Consider the following 15874-nt stretch of genomic DNA (forward strand, 5'->3'; position numbering starts at 1 on the left):
TTATTTTTTATCATTAGTAATTTGTCTCTTAATAGTTAATCTAAAAATATTTTACTTCTTGTTAATTTTTGTCTTGCTTTAAATATATTTTTAATGATTTGTCGTTTTTCTAGTTTTACAATTTAATTTAAATTGGGGACTAAACTATAATTTAAGTATAGTATACAAACTATTGTTAATAATCAAGTTACATCAAGTTAATATTTTGTTTCATTTAGATTGATGTATAATTTAAATACAAATTTTTTAGTGTGTTATGTTTTTTTATACTTTTATTATATAATTTATTTTAAATAAATAATGTTGACATTTCTGGGAAAATAAATGGATTTATAAATAGAATATTAAAATGTCTTACTTCAACATTTTTAGATAAATACGGTCAGTTGTATTTTTTAATTAACTAGATTTGTTATCCATTTTTTAATGTTTCTTTGGAAAATTTTAAAAAATAAATTCTAAACAAATATCTTTAAATAGTTAGTTTAATGATAATAAAAATTAATTTGTTTAATTTCATTGCTTTAATAAAAGATTGAAGAATGAATTTTATGGTGAAAAAAAGTTAATAACATTTTTGTAAATAAAAGTAATTATGATAAAATTCCATAGATTAATAGAAAAAATTTTAATTAACAGCATACCAAGATTTTTTGAAGAAACTTTAAATTTAAAACTTTTTAGATATAATAATAATAATAAACATATTTTTTAATAAAATTTGATAATAACAAAAAACTTCACAAAAGTAAAAATCATGGAAAAAAAACAAGGTTGTTATAAAAAAATATTTTCTAATACAATTATTTGATTTGAATAAATTTATATTTAATTAACGTAATCGTTATCTTAATTATTTTTCTTTTTTCCTCTAATTATCATTCATCGATAAATACTATATGTTAGCAATCACTTTTATAAAAAAATAATACTTTTATTAAATATTTAGAAATTTAAAATGTATGTTTAAGAATAAAAATAATTTATTTTTCATGTGGTATAATCACTTTACTAATGTAAGCCATTTTTCTTTAACATTATCCATTTTTGGAGCACCAACAGCTTTAGATTGTCTAAAAGCAACTTCAATTGTTCCTTCCGTTTTTCTTCGACCTTCTAAAATTGGTAATTTAAGAGCAACTGTGGCAAAATGTTCTAAGTCAGAAAGTGGGACATCAACATTTCCTACCAATTTGTCACTTCTAAGAAAACCCCCTTTATGGTAAATTTCGAGTTTTAATTTTCCACGTAATACAACTCTTTGGAAGGCTCTGGATCCTCTAGCAATTTTAAATATTATTTTCTCATTATATTCTTTAAAAAGAGTGTAAAATAATAAAAAATATTTTTAAACTTACCTGGAGAATTTGTATAATTAACGACAGATGTTGTTCCAATTTGATGTGAATTATGGGGAAATGGAAATTCATACTTCATGTAACAACAAAGATCATTTTCCTTATATCCACATAATGGTTTGATATTTAAAGCTGAGTGTATTGTAAATTCAAGAGTACCGTCATCAAGATCCATATTTATCTGCGCCCTTGGTAAAACTTTTTCAATATATTGAAATTTAGGTAATCTATTTGCTCGTGCTGATTTTCTCAATAAAACAATATCTTCTAATGTGTCAAGAATTAAATTTTCATATATTAATGCATTTATAGGATCATTTTGTCCAACAATTTGTGGTAAATTTTGTAAACAATATGCAAGCTGTTTCATTAAAGTTTTTTCTATTTTACTAAAAAATGGTTCCGGACTAATGATAGTACATTTCAAAGCTGAATTTGGTATATTTAATTGTGGAGGTGTTGGTACTTTACGTAAATCTGCAGGTAAACCATTTTCACTTGCTTCTATCATTGGTTCAATACCTTTCACAACTTTTAGATATTCCTTTGCTTTTTCTATATCATTTTGTTGCTTTGATATCAATGCTTGTTCTTTAAATCGTTGTAAACGGCGTTTTAAAAAGTAAGATTGTGCTTCTTGTTTTGAAAGCTTTGTAAAGTCTATGTTTGATAATGCATCTGAACTTATAGATACATTAGATACTGGTCTTTTAGATGGAACTGATGGTTGTTCTTTCTTTAGTTCAGAAGAAGGTTTTGGTTGAGAAGAAGCATTAGACTGACTAGATGGTTTTGTTTGTGTTGAAGTCCCATAATTCATTGAAATTGGTTGCATTCCTGGAGGGCAAGGAAGTTCATTTATATCAGGTTGTTTACCTTTCTTAGCAATAGATATAGCTTCATCATAAAGTTTGATAATTCTTTGATTACTTCTCACTCTTCTATCTTCTCCTTTTGCTTCAAGCTGTTTAACATATTCTATAAAAAATTGTCTTCTTAATATCAAATCATCAACCAAATTTTTAGGTTCCACTGCCTTCTTTGCTTTGTATGGTTCAGGAGGTGGTGGTATATCATCAGGATCACAATCATCAATATTATCCAAATTGATTGCACTAAGAGCTTCTTTAAATTGTTCCACAAATTGTACATATTCCATTGTTTTATCTTTGTCACCAGCGGCTTTAGCTTTCTGAGCACAATCTAAATATTGAGAAAGACGTTCTTTCAGAAGACTTTGGATCTTTTCCAATTTTGCTTCTTTTGATTTAGAAGATAAATTTTGAGTTAATGATCCTTGTGACAATAGTTGTGATTCATCAACTTTCCTAACTTTATTAGCAATCTCATTTGGTTCAATATTTCTAGGTACAGGTGGTATATCCTCTTCATTAATTTTTTTTCCACTTTTTACATGACATTGAAGCTCTTTAATTTTATCAATACTTCTTTGATATCTTCTAAATTTAGCATTGTCTCCATTTTGTTTAGCATTATTAAGTTGTTTTGTGTAAAAAGATAAAGCAATATCCAATTTTTCCATAATTTTCTTATCTATGATTGTAGACGAGTTAACATTTACCTCAGTTTTGACTTTTTCACCAGTAATTTGACTTAACTCATCTAGTAAAGTTTCATCATCACTACATATGTTTTCATCATCGTTTTGAATTTTTCTTTTACTAACACTTTTCTCAGATTTATTTTTGCCATGACCTAAAGATGATAACTCATTGTCATCAATATCATGACCACTCTCTTTCATTAGTCTTGCAAGTTCAGCTTCACAGTCACTATCATCTTCCTCATCAATCCCTAAGCTTTTTAACTCCTTTTCCAAATCTTTATCATTGTTTAGGTCACCATAAATATTTGCTTCAAAATTAGATATATCAAAATTCATTGCTAAAATTATAAAAAATAAATATGTATATAACAGTAGAATTAAAAATTAAGTTTTCAGTGATAAACAACATACATTTAATAGTCTGTGTTCCACTACATTTTAATGTTTTCTGGTGAAGAAATTTTTTAGAAATCATATGAGTTTTTTTGGATACTTTTATATCTTTTATTAAGCACATTAAAATATGGTTTTTTTTTCTTATATTTTTTTAATTACTTTTTACATTTAAATGAATGTTTTTATATGTGTTGTGATAAAAGAAAAAGTACACAATTTAAAGTGAAAAAAAAGAGTTATTTTGAGAACAAGTTGCTAATTCTTTACATAATTTGTTTTCACATTATTTGCATATAAATACTGAGAGAATTTTTAACAAGCAAATTTTAAAATTATTATTTTTATAAATTTTAACAAAAATTTTATCACCTATTGTATTGATTATGTTAAAAATATCGTGTTAAGAAAAATTAATAATTCAATTACATCTTTCATTGTTTCTTATTAATTAAAAATTTTTTAAAAGATAATGACTTCAAAACTTTTTTCACGTCTTACTACAAAAAATTCTGCACTTCTTATTTGTGATCTTCAAGAAAAGTTCAGGTAAGGAGATCAAAAAAAATTAAAAAAAAATTATTAGAAATAATATACAATATTTTCCTGAAATTGTTACTGTAACAAAACGTCTTATTACTGGAGCAAAAATTTTTGATGTAAAAGTTTTGGCAACAGAGCAATATCCTAAAGGACTTGGACATTCTGTTGAAGAGCTTGAATTAAAAAAGTTTGATATTAATGTAGTTGAGAAACAAAAATTTTCAATGTGTGTTTCTGAATTAATGAAACATATTCCAAATGACAATAAATCAATTATTCTTTGTGGTATTGAAGCTCATGTATGTGTTCTTCAAACGACATTAGATTTCTTAGAACAAGGAAAGGATGTTCATATTGTTGTTGATGGTGTTAGTTCAAGAACAATGTTTGATAGGTTAGTATACTTTTTTTTTAAAAACAATATTTAAATTATTTGTATAGAAAATATGCCTTTGAAAGATTAAAAGCTGCTGGTGCAAAATTACGTACCAGTGAATCTGTTTTATTTGAATTAATGAAAGGCTCTGATCATCCAAAATTTCGTGAAGTCCAAAAACTTGTTCTCTCACCAGCTCCAGATTCAGGATTATTAAATCTATAAATAATTATCAAAAAATTTTTCTTTTTTATTATATTGTCTTATCATCAAATATAGTTGTTTATAATTATTTCACGCGACGATACTTTGATATAGATTAGTGTATACTGTCTATTTTTTACTTAGTTGTAATTTATTCTCATTATATTTTAGAATAAAATGTCTTCAAGTAAACTTTCTTTTATAAATGCTGAAACAAGTATTTTTTTTATTTGTGATGTTCAAGAAAAATTCAGGTAATTGTATAATCTTAAGCAATATGTAAAGTATGCATATTTATAGACCTTCAATATGCCATTTCAATGAGATTGTAGTGGTAATTCAGCGTTTAATAAAAGCTGCTAACATTTTAAATATTAAAATACTTGGTACAGAACAATATCCAAAAGGATTAGGACATACTATTGAAGAGCTTTCGATAGTAGAAAATAATATAAAAATTTTTGAAAAGAAAGTATTTTCTATGTTAACAGAAGATGTTAAAAAAAGTATAGAAAAAGAAGTAAAAACAGTTATTCTTTGTGGTTTGGAAACACATATATGTATTCTCCAGACAACAAAAGAACTACTTCAAATGGGATATGAAGTTATTGTTATTGCGGACGGAGTATCTTCAAGAACAATTGGTGATAAGAAAATCGCCTTAAGGTATCTTGAACAAATTGGAGCTCAAGTAAGAACATGTGAATCTGTCTTATTTGAGCTTATACGAACAGCCGACCATCCAAAATTTAAAGAAATTCAAAAACTCATTATTACTCCACCTCCAGAAACAGGGTTATGTCATATTTAATTTAAATAATTTTTCATTTTCATTTAATATGGTAAAATTAATTCTTTTATTTGAAATAAAAAAGAATAGCATTATATATTTTATTGCAAGATTTCTTTTAATAATCTTGTCATTTGTAAAAATCCCTCATTTATCATTAAAATTGTTTACATTTGAAGGGCCATTAAATGTGAAAAGATAAGTAGATGGATTATATAGTGTAGAGAAATATTAAGAAAAACTAAAATATTTTACAGTATTTAAATATTAAATTTTTATTCTTTAAAAACATATTTTAAAAGTTTCTTACTATTCCCGTTTATTATTATTTTTTTTTTCTACTGTCATGAGTTGGAGTAATTGGGATATTCCTAAAACTGGTAAAAGACTACAAGAATGGACAAATAAAAATATTTTTACTGAATCATTTGATATTGGTTATCAACGACAATCACAACAAAAATATGATCCATTTAATGCGTGGGACCATGATACTAATACAACTACTATAAAAGAAGAATCTCCATTAGGTGAAAATGGATATGGCAGTATTGAAGTAAAAGAAAATAATAATAGTTATCAAAATTCAAATACTGGAGATATTAATATGAATAATATTGAAGAAGAAGAGGAAGAAGAGGATCCTCATGGAGGTGGGCAACCAATTACAGCTCTTCAAGCTGCTTGGAATGTGACAAATGCTATACAAGGAATGTTTATTGTCGGTTTACCAGTTGCTGTTAAAGTAGGTGGTTGGTGGACAGTTTTTTTTTTAGCTGGAGCTGCATACATATGTTATGTTACAGGAGTTTTATTAATAGATTGTTTGTATGAAAAAAATATAAAAGTAAGAAAAAGTTATAAAGAAGTTGCTGATACAGTTAGACCCGGATTGGGAAAATGGGTTTTAGGAGCACAATTATTAGAACTGGCCTCAACATGTATTTTATACTTAGTATTAGCAGGAGATTTACTTCAGGGTTGTGTACCAAGTGTAGATAAATCGGCATGGATGATGATAGTTTCAGCTACACTTCTTGGTACAGCTTTTATTGACGATATTAGAAAAGTAAGTGATTTATCATTTTTAAATGGTGTATCACATTTAATTATTAATGCTGTTATGCTAATTTACTGTCTTTCTGAATTTTCTACATGGGAAATTTCTAAAGTGACATTTTTTCCTAGAATACGTTCTATGCCAACAATGATAGGTGTTGTAGTTTTTGGATACACTTCTCATATATTTTTACCATCTCTGGAAGGTTCAATGGTTAAACCAACAGAATTTAGGTGGATGTTAAAATGGTCACATATAGCAGCTGCAATTTTTAAAGTAGTTTTTGGTTTAATTGGATTTTTAACTTTTGGAGAATATACACAAAAAGAAATATCTAACTCACTGCCAAATCAAACATTTAAAATATTAATAAATCTTATATTAGTAGTTAAAGCACTCCTTTCGTATCCATTACCCTACTATGCAATCGTTCAACTTATTATGGAACGTTTTTTTAATAAAAATAATAAATCAGTTTTCCGTTCATGTTTTGGAGCAGATGGTAGTCTTCGTGAGTGGGCTCTTTGTCTAAGAATAATTCTTATATTACTTACTTTGACGGCATCTTTAAGTGTTCCATATTTAATTGAAGTTATGGGATTAATAGGAAATATCACTGGGACAATGCTTAGTTTTATATGGCCAGCCTATTTTCATCTTGTTATCAAACAAAAGGAAGGTACTTTAACAAAGAGTGAAAAAAAATTTGACAAATTTGTCATATTTTTGGGAGCATTTTTAATGATTATTGGAATTCAATATTCTTTTCTCGAATTACTTAATGAAATTAAAGCAAACAGAAAAGTTGATTATTAATTTTTATGTTTAAAAAAATCCTATAAATAAAAATAAATTTTTTTATATTACATATCTGACTTGATGATTGTTCCACGAAAATCACTTTTACCAATTTTTTTAAGAAATTCGCCTTGTTCAATTTTATAAGTCCTAACAGTTGAATTTAAAGTCATATCAAATTCAGCATATTTCCCATTTCTAACAAAATCATTAAATTCAGGGGATGTACTCAGACGGAAATCATAACAAAGCTCTGGTGTAGGTATACCAAATTCTCTTAAATTTAATTAAAAAAATATAATTAAAAAGATTTTTTTTAAATAACTTACTCAAAAAATAAACAAAATAAAATTTGAATACAACCTCCCACAGCAACAGTCTTTAAAAAATCTTTTCTAACAACTTTTTTTGATTCATAAAATTGGTCTCGCGCTTTTATTAGCTGTTGTGATAAAAGTTTTATACTTCTACGCATTTTTTGAATAAAAAATTTACAATATCCTTAGAAAACCAAATGAAATATTATGAAACCCATAGACTTTCTCCCAAAAGCGTTATTCCAATTTATCAACATTATGAGTAAAACTTTTCTTTTTGTTAAATTAAAAATTTCCTCATTATTAATCATAAATTATTAACTTATTAAATTTGCTTTTTTTTTATTATACCCGTCTTTAGGAACTTTATAATTATTAGATTTTAATAAATTGTAGATTTTGATTTCTTTTCAATAATATACTAAAAAGTCATTCAACACATAAAATATTCTCATTTTTACTATTTTATAAGAAATAATTTGATTAAAAATTAACCACTGATACTACAAAATGTTATTTTAATTTTAACAGTTATATGGAAATTTTTGATTTATAGTTTTTGCATGGTTCATTAAAAAATAGTTACTTTATCTTTAAAAAGGATTTCTATATTTGTAAACGATTTTAACATTTGTGTAAATTATTTAATTATTATTGTTTTTATTTTCAGAATGTTGAAAAGCAATAAAAATTTAAATATTGCTAAAAATGTATTTTCAAGAATATCTAAAGATAGTTTTTTAAAAAAAGAAATAAAAATATTTCAAACAAGTTGTAGCAATCTTTGTAATACGACGTCATCTTCATTAGGTATGGACAATATTTTATTAAATTTAATTTTTTTTGTTTAATTTATTAAGTTCTAGTAAATCCTTATAAATTATGCTTTAAGAAGGTGGATGAAAAGATAGAAAGTATTTTACGAATGTCTTCTAATGATCAAGGAAAGTCGAACAATGACAAAAATAGTGAATCTAAAGATGATCAATCTAAACCAAATGGTCCTAGAAAGTTGACGAAAGGAGGAAAAATTTTAATTCTTTCAACTGTATTTTTGTTTTTTTTATCGCAATATTTCAAAACAAGATATGTTAGAGTTATATCTTACAATGAATTTGTAGATAAAATTTTACCTTCAGGTTGTATTCAAGAGATTACTATTTCACCAAGAGCAAAAATTGCATATGTTATTACATCTCTTGATTCTAAGTCACCTAATGGTATGTATGGAAATCAAATATATATGATTGGTGTTAATGATACTATTAAATTTGAAAATAATATTAGGAGATATGAACTAGAACATGGTATTAATCCTACTGAAGGAATTACAATAAAATATGATAGAATTGACAATTATTTTCCTTTAATTTCTACTTTAATTATTTTTGGAATTATTATTTTTGCTAGCATTAAGATGCGAAAAACTTTTAAAAACCTTAATATAAGTTCAAGTTCATTATTACCAAAACTTAATATAAAAGTGTTGGATCCCAATGATAAAGCAAAAGGTCTTAATATTAGGTTTAAAGATGTAGCAGGTCTCCATGAAGCTAAAGTAGAGGTAATGGAGTTTCTTGATTATTTAAAGAATTCTTCTAAATATACAGCGCTTGGAGCAAAGCTTCCAAAGGGTGCTATTTTAACTGGTCCACCTGGTTGCGGAAAAACTTTATTAGCAAAAGCTCTTGCTACAGAATCTAATGTTCCTTTTCTTAATGTAAATGGATCGGAATTTGTTGAAATGATTGGTGGCTTAGGAGCAGCACGAGTTCGTGATTTATTTAAAGAAGCAAAAAAAAAAGCTCCATGTATTATTTATATTGATGAAATTGATGCTATAGGAAAAAAGAGAGATGGTAATGGATCTTTTTCTAGTGGAAGTGAAAGTGAGAGGGAGCAAACTCTTAATCAACTTCTTGTTGAAATGGATGGTATGAATTCAACAAAGGAGATTGTCTTACTTGCTAGTACCAATAGATTAGATGTTTTAGACAAAGCATTACTAAGACCTGGAAGATTTGATAGGCATATTTCTATTGATATGCCAACAGTTTTAGAAAGAAAAGAATTATTTGAACTTTATTTAAAAAATATAAAATTAGATAAAAGTCCAAGTTTTTATTCTGGAAGACTTGCACAATTAACAGCAGGTATGAGTGGAGCAGACATTGCAAATATTGTTAATGAAGCTGCTATTAATGCTGCAAGTAACAAAAAAAATATTATAACAGAAAAGGAAATTGGTTATGCTTTAGATAGGGTTATTGCTGGACCAGCAAAAAAAAGTCAAACACTTGTTCAAGAAGAAAGAGAAATTGTTGCCTACCATGAAGCTGGTCATGCATTAGTTGGATGGTTATTAAAACATACTGATGCTCTTCTTAAAGTTACTATTATTCCAAGAACATCAGCAGCTTTAGGTTTTGCTCAATACTCACCTCGAGATAAAAAATTATTTACAACAGAAGAGTTATTTGAAAGAATGTGTATGATGCTTGGAGGTAGAGCAGCAGAAAATATATATTTCAATAGAATAACAACTGGTGCTCAGAATGATTTAAAAAAAGTAACAGACCAAGCATATGCACAGGTTAGAATGTTTGGAATGAGTGAAAAAATAGGACCATTAAGTTTTCCACCTGATGATTCAATGGGTAATCCTGAATTTGCCAAAAAACCTTATGGAAAAATTTTAGCAAGACTTATTGATGATGAAGCTAGCAAATTAGTTGGAAAAGCATACTTTACAACAGAAAAATTGATAAGAGATAATTTTGATAAATTAGACATTTTGGCAAAAGAATTATTGGCAAAAGAATCATTGACATATGATGATGTTAAAAAATTAATAGGCCCTCCACCATTTGGTGATAAAGATGTCGTTGAGATGCCTGAACAAAGTTTACCAAATTTGGAAAATAATTCATAATTTAACTAATATATCTGTGTATAGTAGTTAACTATAATATATTAGGTAAATAAAATCATACGAGACTAGATTTTTGATCAAGTAGAAATTACATTTGTAAAAATTAAGTAACAATATTTTTTATGAAATCAAAATGAATGATTGGAATCAATTGTAGCTAAATAAAGTGTTTTTTAAAGAAAAACTATTGTTACATTTGATTCTTTTTAATGTAGTTTGTTTTAGGCCATCAATAATTTTTTAATTTAAAAAATTTAACCAAGAGTTGCCTTTGTTATTTTATTTACAAATATTAAAAGGATAAAGAACACTTAAAGTTTGGGTAAATTATTACGTTTGTAAATTTTTTTTGTATTTTTGTAGATATGTTCTATTTTTGTAACATTTAAATTGATTTCTAAGTAAAATACATATTGTAATATTTTTTATATTATTTATTTATAGTCTAAATTTGTCATACATATTTTTAATAAATTTTATCTACTAATATTTAGTATTTTTAAAGTTTTAAAAAAAATTGATTCTATTTAAACAATAATAAAAATGTTAACTTTGCAAAATAAATTATGATATGTACTATTTTCTTTAAATTTTTAATTTAAAAAAAATTCATATAGATAAATTTTTTTATTGATGATTAATTATTAAGCATAATTTTTTACCTACGGACAAATAAACATTAAAGAAGGAGAATTAACAAAAATCTACAAACTTAAATCTAAGAAATATATCATATTTTTTTCACAAATAGTATGCATTATTGCAAATATTTTGATTTTTTTTTTTAAATAATAATAATTTTTTCGAAAACTACTAAAAAATGACTGATTATCTATATTCAAATAAGTAACTAAAAAATTTCACATGACAATTATTACATGTATCTTTCTTCTATTTAATTAAAGATATTCCACGTTCATTCATATCTTTAAATCCTTCTAAAATATAACTATCCATAATTATTTCTGCATACTCATCAATAGATGAAGCATTCTTTAATGCTTCATCCAAACATCTTACAGCATCCTCCATTCTACCTTCCTCCATTAATAATCTAGCTTTTAGTTTTAGTGCAGCAGAATTATACTTATCAACTTTGAGAACATCTTCAACAACTTTATTCATCTTTAACATATATAAAGCATATGATTCTTTAGATGAAGCAGCTACTTGATTTGGCATTAAAGAAACATCAATAATTTGATTAAATACATTCTTAGGATAAATTTTAGAACATTCTTTAAGAATATTAGAACATGCTTCATAATCATTTACTGCAAGTACCTGGGATAAGAAGAACCATCCAATATAAGAATCTTCTGTATAGCCATAACTTTTAAGTTTTCTTTCAAATTCATGGACTCTTTTAACAAAACCAGTATAATCTCCTTCTATCATTGACATAAGACATTGACTGTAATATTTGTACCACATAGCATAAACGTTATTATTATTAAGTAAATATGATTTTTCAGAATTTTCACTTAATCCAGACATGTTTGAAGCAAGATTAAGAATTCCATAATTTAAATATGAATCAGTATTTTCTTTATATTCTCCCATCTTATTATTAAAGAAATCAATTCCCTCATTTTCGTCAATTTTGAAAAATAATTCCATTCCTAATATTTTCCATGCAAGCATAAAATCATTTAAATATTTATCATCCATTTTTCTATCCTCATTATTAAACTTTTTTTCAATTTCTTCATAAACACTTTTAGCTAAAGTATATCTTCTTTGAACAATTAAACATTTTAAATATAATATCTCCATTAAATAATAAAATTCAATTTTTTTGGTATTAAAATCAAAATCAGTAATATATTTTTCACATTTTTCAAATGCTTCATCAAACATATGATCTCTTAATAATTGTATTATCTCTTTTACAATTGGTTCTTCCTCTAAAACACTACAATCTTTTTGTTTTCTAACATATAAAGCCAAAGGATTATGAATACTTGTGTGAAAAAGATATGAAAACATCTGTTGATGTGGAATGGGTCTGACTTCCTCTGGAAGACTTTTAAATTTATATTGAGCCACAATAAAACCGGCTTCCATAAACAAATCTTTAGCTTTTCCTTGATGAGTAGCTGCATGTGTTGGCTCTAAAGAACTTAAAAACAAATAATCATCTCCAGCCTTTTTTAAAGAACGTGTTTTTTCATAAGCAGCAGCTCTTCTTTTGAGAGCTTTAATAAATCTTGGTGAAAATTTCAAAGCCATATCACAATGTTCAATTTCTTTTTCATGATTTCCAAGATAGTTGTATGAAGCAGCTGTATTTTGATGTAACTCAGCTAATAAACTACAATCTATAGTTTCATCACAAAGTAAGATAGCTTTAAGGTATGTTTCAACAGCTTTAAGATATTCTTTGTTTTTGAAATATTCATTACCTTCAATTTTTAATCGAGCAGCTTCTTTTCCTTTTTCAGAAATTACACCATATTTAGAGACATCAACTTCAACATTATCTTCTTTTGACTAAAACAATTTTAAAAAATTAACATAGTAATATTCTTACACTTAGGATAAGTCGCCCTCCAACATAGATGACAGCTCCAGTAATAACAGCTCCAAAAAGATATTTTGACCAAGAAGGTATATTAAAGTGTGAATTTTCCATATTCACTTCACCAGAACAAAAATAATAATCTACAATATAATAACCTAAGAAAATATAATATTCCAAGAAAACTCGTATTAAGAGACACTAAAAAATTGTTTAAATTTTGAAGTGTGTTGACTTGAATTTTTAAGGAGATAAAATTATACGTACTATATCAATAGTACAATATTCTAAGCTTAACTAAAAAAAATAATATATATATTTTTATAGTAATATTAACATTTTAATTTTATATAAATTTAAATTCATAATGTAGTATAAAATATTTTATTTAAAAATTGGTATTATATGATTATAACTCAAAATGATAATGTTAACATGAAGTAATATGTAGTTATTAATATTTGTAAAAGTATTAAAACACCTAAAAAATGTTTTAGATTTAAATATTAAAAAAATATATTTATTTATATATTTAATATATGCCAGTCAAGGTCTTCTATTCCAAATTTTCTATACTATTAAATTGTAGTATTTTACTTTTATTTTAAAATTTTTTTTTAATAATAACTTTTTAATAAAAAAAAATAATAAATTTATCTATATAAAATTTTATTAACAACATCATTTATTGTCAAATTTTTATTGTTGTTTCTTTTATTTTTTTAAAACTTGTCTTTTGTACAAAATTAGTTTAATTTTTCACATATTAAACAAAATAATTTTAAAATTCATCATTTTTATTAAAACAAATTAAATATGTTAATCACTTTAATTACACAGAAGCATAGAATTTTTTTTGGCAATAAATTAGTAGAAATTTATATATTTTTAGTTAAAAACAATAATTAAAATATATACAATTGTATTTTACACAATATATAATATGATACTTAGTAATATTCTAAATTTTAATTAGAAATAAGCAAGAAATTAAGTGTACAATGTTTTGTAAAGTTTTAAAATCTTTTAAAATTATAAAATATATGATAATAATTGCACATATAATTTTTAATATTTGAAAATATAATGGTCCTTAATATATATTAATTTAAGTTTTTATATTTATAAAAAGAAATAAATATTTATGACAAAACTTCAAATTCATCATCACTATCCATATTAGGATCCCCAAAATCTGCATATTCCTTAAAATTGAATGAACTTTCTACACCTGTGTATGGAACAAACTTTGGCCATCCTTTAGGCCTTTCAGAAAGCATTTCAAATAAAGGTGGTGTAGAGGCTTTCAAAACATTGACAAGATTATTAGTTAAATCTTCATAATCAGATTTATCTTTACATACAAATGCCAAAGCCAATGATGGATCCATTTGTCCATAATCCATATGAGCAACACAATCACAATGAAATGAAGCATCATTTATTAGTAAAGATGATAAAGTTGGTTCTTCCATATTAACTTGAACTCCATCATTTTCATCAACTTTTTCAAATAAAGATTCACTTTCTTTAACATTAACAGATTCCATTTGTTCATTAATATCGATTACTGGTTGACATATATGTGGATCTAGATATAACATCTCTTCATCGGCCATTCCAATAAAATATAAAGCTCTATTTGGTCTTCCTCCAATAATTCCAGCACATTGTTTAAGTTCATAAAACATTTTTATGGCAGGAATATAATCTCTATTAATATAAGTTAATCCTAATCTCAAAGGTATTATTACCAATAAATTCTTCCATTCATTCTGATTATCTCTCTGCACAGTAGCAACTTTTTTTACATCATCATGAATCAATACATTATCCATAGCTACGTGAACGCGTATGTTACTCCAGCTGTCATAAAATACCAATTTCTTTAACACTTGTGATACTGTGTTAGGACCTAACCATTCACCAATGTTTTTTCCTTCAGAAACTCCCATTTGTGCTATTTGATGAATAGAATAATTTGAAATTTTGTCATCCTGGAAAAGATTAAGAATTTTAACATAAGTTTGGTCGTTAGCCGACGTATTAGGATCCCAAATCCAATCTTTTCCTAATTTAACATCAACAATAGCTTGAGCTAAAAGCATCTGGCCACATCTTAACATACAACCCCATCCTTGATCACTTGAAGGACCAGTACCACCAATTTTAGTAAAATCTTTTCTATATGTCATCCATAATCTACTTCTTACAAATTCTTTAACTTTTTGGTAGCCTAAAATATATCAAAACAATATTGATCAATTTACAAATATAAAAAAAAGCACATAAAATATAGATAGACATACATACCATCTTCTTTGGTAAATTTTTTACCCAATATTACAACTTCAGTAGCTTTTTCAACAAGATCAACTTCCTCAAAATCTAATGCCAAATATGGTTCCATATTTTTAATATAATTATAAATTAATTCACTAAATCCACAAAAATGATTCATAACAGATAAAAAAATATTTTAACTTTATTTAGATTACATAAATATATAAAAAAAAACGCTATTATTTACTTTGTAAATTTTTTCTTATTTTGTGTAAAGAATAATACTAGTATCAGATGATTATAGTGATAGGAATAAGAATGAATATTATAGAAGAATAATGCGATGATAAAACCTTTTTCAAAATTTAACAAACATCTAACCATACATCGAGGTTCCTCTAGTTGTTTGTTTATATTCATCTTGGAATATGGAGTCTTTATTTAATTTTACATTTAAAAACATATTTTTGTAGTTTTTCTTATTTTTAAAAATTAAATAAAAAAAAACTACTTAAATACTTTAAAATATTATACTTTTTTTAGACAAAAAAAAATTAGGAACATAGAAATTTTTTAATTATTAGATTTAGTATTATTAAATTTATAACTTTAGAAATCTTAAAATATTTTAATATTCTCATTAGAAGGCTTCTAGAACAAGAAATAATTTAAAAAAAAAACTCATTTTGGAGTATAAGAAATCTAATGGAAATAAAAATAACGTAATTTAAC

The 15874-nt window shown here is 25.3% G+C and overlaps 8 protein-coding genes across 8 annotated transcripts; 4 read left to right on the plus strand and 4 right to left on the minus strand.

Moving 5' to 3' along the window:
* Positions 1-1003: 1003 nt before the first annotated feature.
* On the minus strand, positions 1004-3400 carry SRAE_2000120400 (Lethal (2) giant discs 1; the record flags this gene model as incomplete). Its single annotated transcript, XM_024652127.1, has 3 exons — positions 1004-1314; positions 1359-3263; positions 3337-3400. 3 exons carry the CDS (start codon positions 3398-3400, stop codon positions 1004-1006), a joined length of 2280 nt encoding a protein of 759 aa, XP_024505736.1.
* Positions 3401-3790: 390 nt separating this feature from the next.
* SRAE_2000120500 (Isochorismatase-like domain-containing protein) lies at positions 3791-4462 on the plus strand (the record flags this gene model as incomplete). The annotated part of the gene is made up of 3 exons (XM_024652128.1): positions 3791-3867; positions 3905-4255; positions 4303-4462. 3 exons carry the CDS (start codon positions 3791-3793, stop codon positions 4460-4462), a joined length of 588 nt encoding a protein of 195 aa, XP_024505737.1.
* A 156-nt stretch (positions 4463-4618) lies between these two features.
* On the plus strand, positions 4619-5252 carry SRAE_2000120600 (Isochorismatase-like domain-containing protein; the record flags this gene model as incomplete). Its single annotated transcript, XM_024652130.1, has 2 exons — positions 4619-4695; positions 4742-5252. The coding sequence occupies 2 exons, from the start codon at positions 4619-4621 to the stop codon at positions 5250-5252; spliced, it is 588 nt and encodes a 195-aa protein (XP_024505738.1).
* A 325-nt stretch (positions 5253-5577) lies between these two features.
* Positions 5578-7107, plus strand: SRAE_2000120700 (Vesicular inhibitory amino acid transporter; the record flags this gene model as incomplete). Its single annotated transcript, XM_024652131.1, has 1 exon — positions 5578-7107. The coding sequence occupies one exon, from the start codon at positions 5578-5580 to the stop codon at positions 7105-7107; it is 1530 nt and encodes a 509-aa protein (XP_024505739.1).
* Positions 7108-7154: 47 nt separating this feature from the next.
* On the minus strand, positions 7155-7564 carry SRAE_2000120800 (Hypothetical protein; the record flags this gene model as incomplete). The annotated part of the gene is made up of 2 exons (XM_024652132.1): positions 7155-7365; positions 7419-7564. The coding sequence occupies 2 exons, from the start codon at positions 7562-7564 to the stop codon at positions 7155-7157; spliced, it is 357 nt and encodes a 118-aa protein (XP_024505740.1).
* A 513-nt stretch (positions 7565-8077) lies between these two features.
* On the plus strand, positions 8078-10574 carry SRAE_2000120900 (Paraplegin; the record flags this gene model as incomplete). Its single annotated transcript, XM_024652133.1, has 4 exons — positions 8078-8216; positions 8267-10309; positions 10363-10383; positions 10564-10574. 4 exons carry the CDS (start codon positions 8078-8080, stop codon positions 10572-10574), a joined length of 2214 nt encoding a protein of 737 aa, XP_024505741.1.
* A 655-nt stretch (positions 10575-11229) lies between these two features.
* On the minus strand, positions 11230-12973 carry SRAE_2000121000 (Mitochondrial import receptor subunit TOM70; the record flags this gene model as incomplete). Its single annotated transcript, XM_024652134.1, has 2 exons — positions 11230-12831; positions 12872-12973. 2 exons carry the CDS (start codon positions 12971-12973, stop codon positions 11230-11232), a joined length of 1704 nt encoding a protein of 567 aa, XP_024505742.1.
* A 1028-nt stretch (positions 12974-14001) lies between these two features.
* On the minus strand, positions 14002-15269 carry SRAE_2000121100 (Autophagy-specific gene 4; the record flags this gene model as incomplete). The annotated part of the gene is made up of 2 exons (XM_024652135.1): positions 14002-15095; positions 15173-15269. The coding sequence occupies 2 exons, from the start codon at positions 15267-15269 to the stop codon at positions 14002-14004; spliced, it is 1191 nt and encodes a 396-aa protein (XP_024505743.1).
* Between the last annotated feature and the right edge of the window lie 605 nt (positions 15270-15874).

Source organism: Strongyloides ratti (genome assembly GCF_001040885.1).
Source record: "Strongyloides ratti genome assembly S_ratti_ED321, chromosome : 2".
Lineage (NCBI taxonomy): Eukaryota > Metazoa > Nematoda > Chromadorea > Rhabditida > Strongyloididae > Strongyloides > Strongyloides ratti.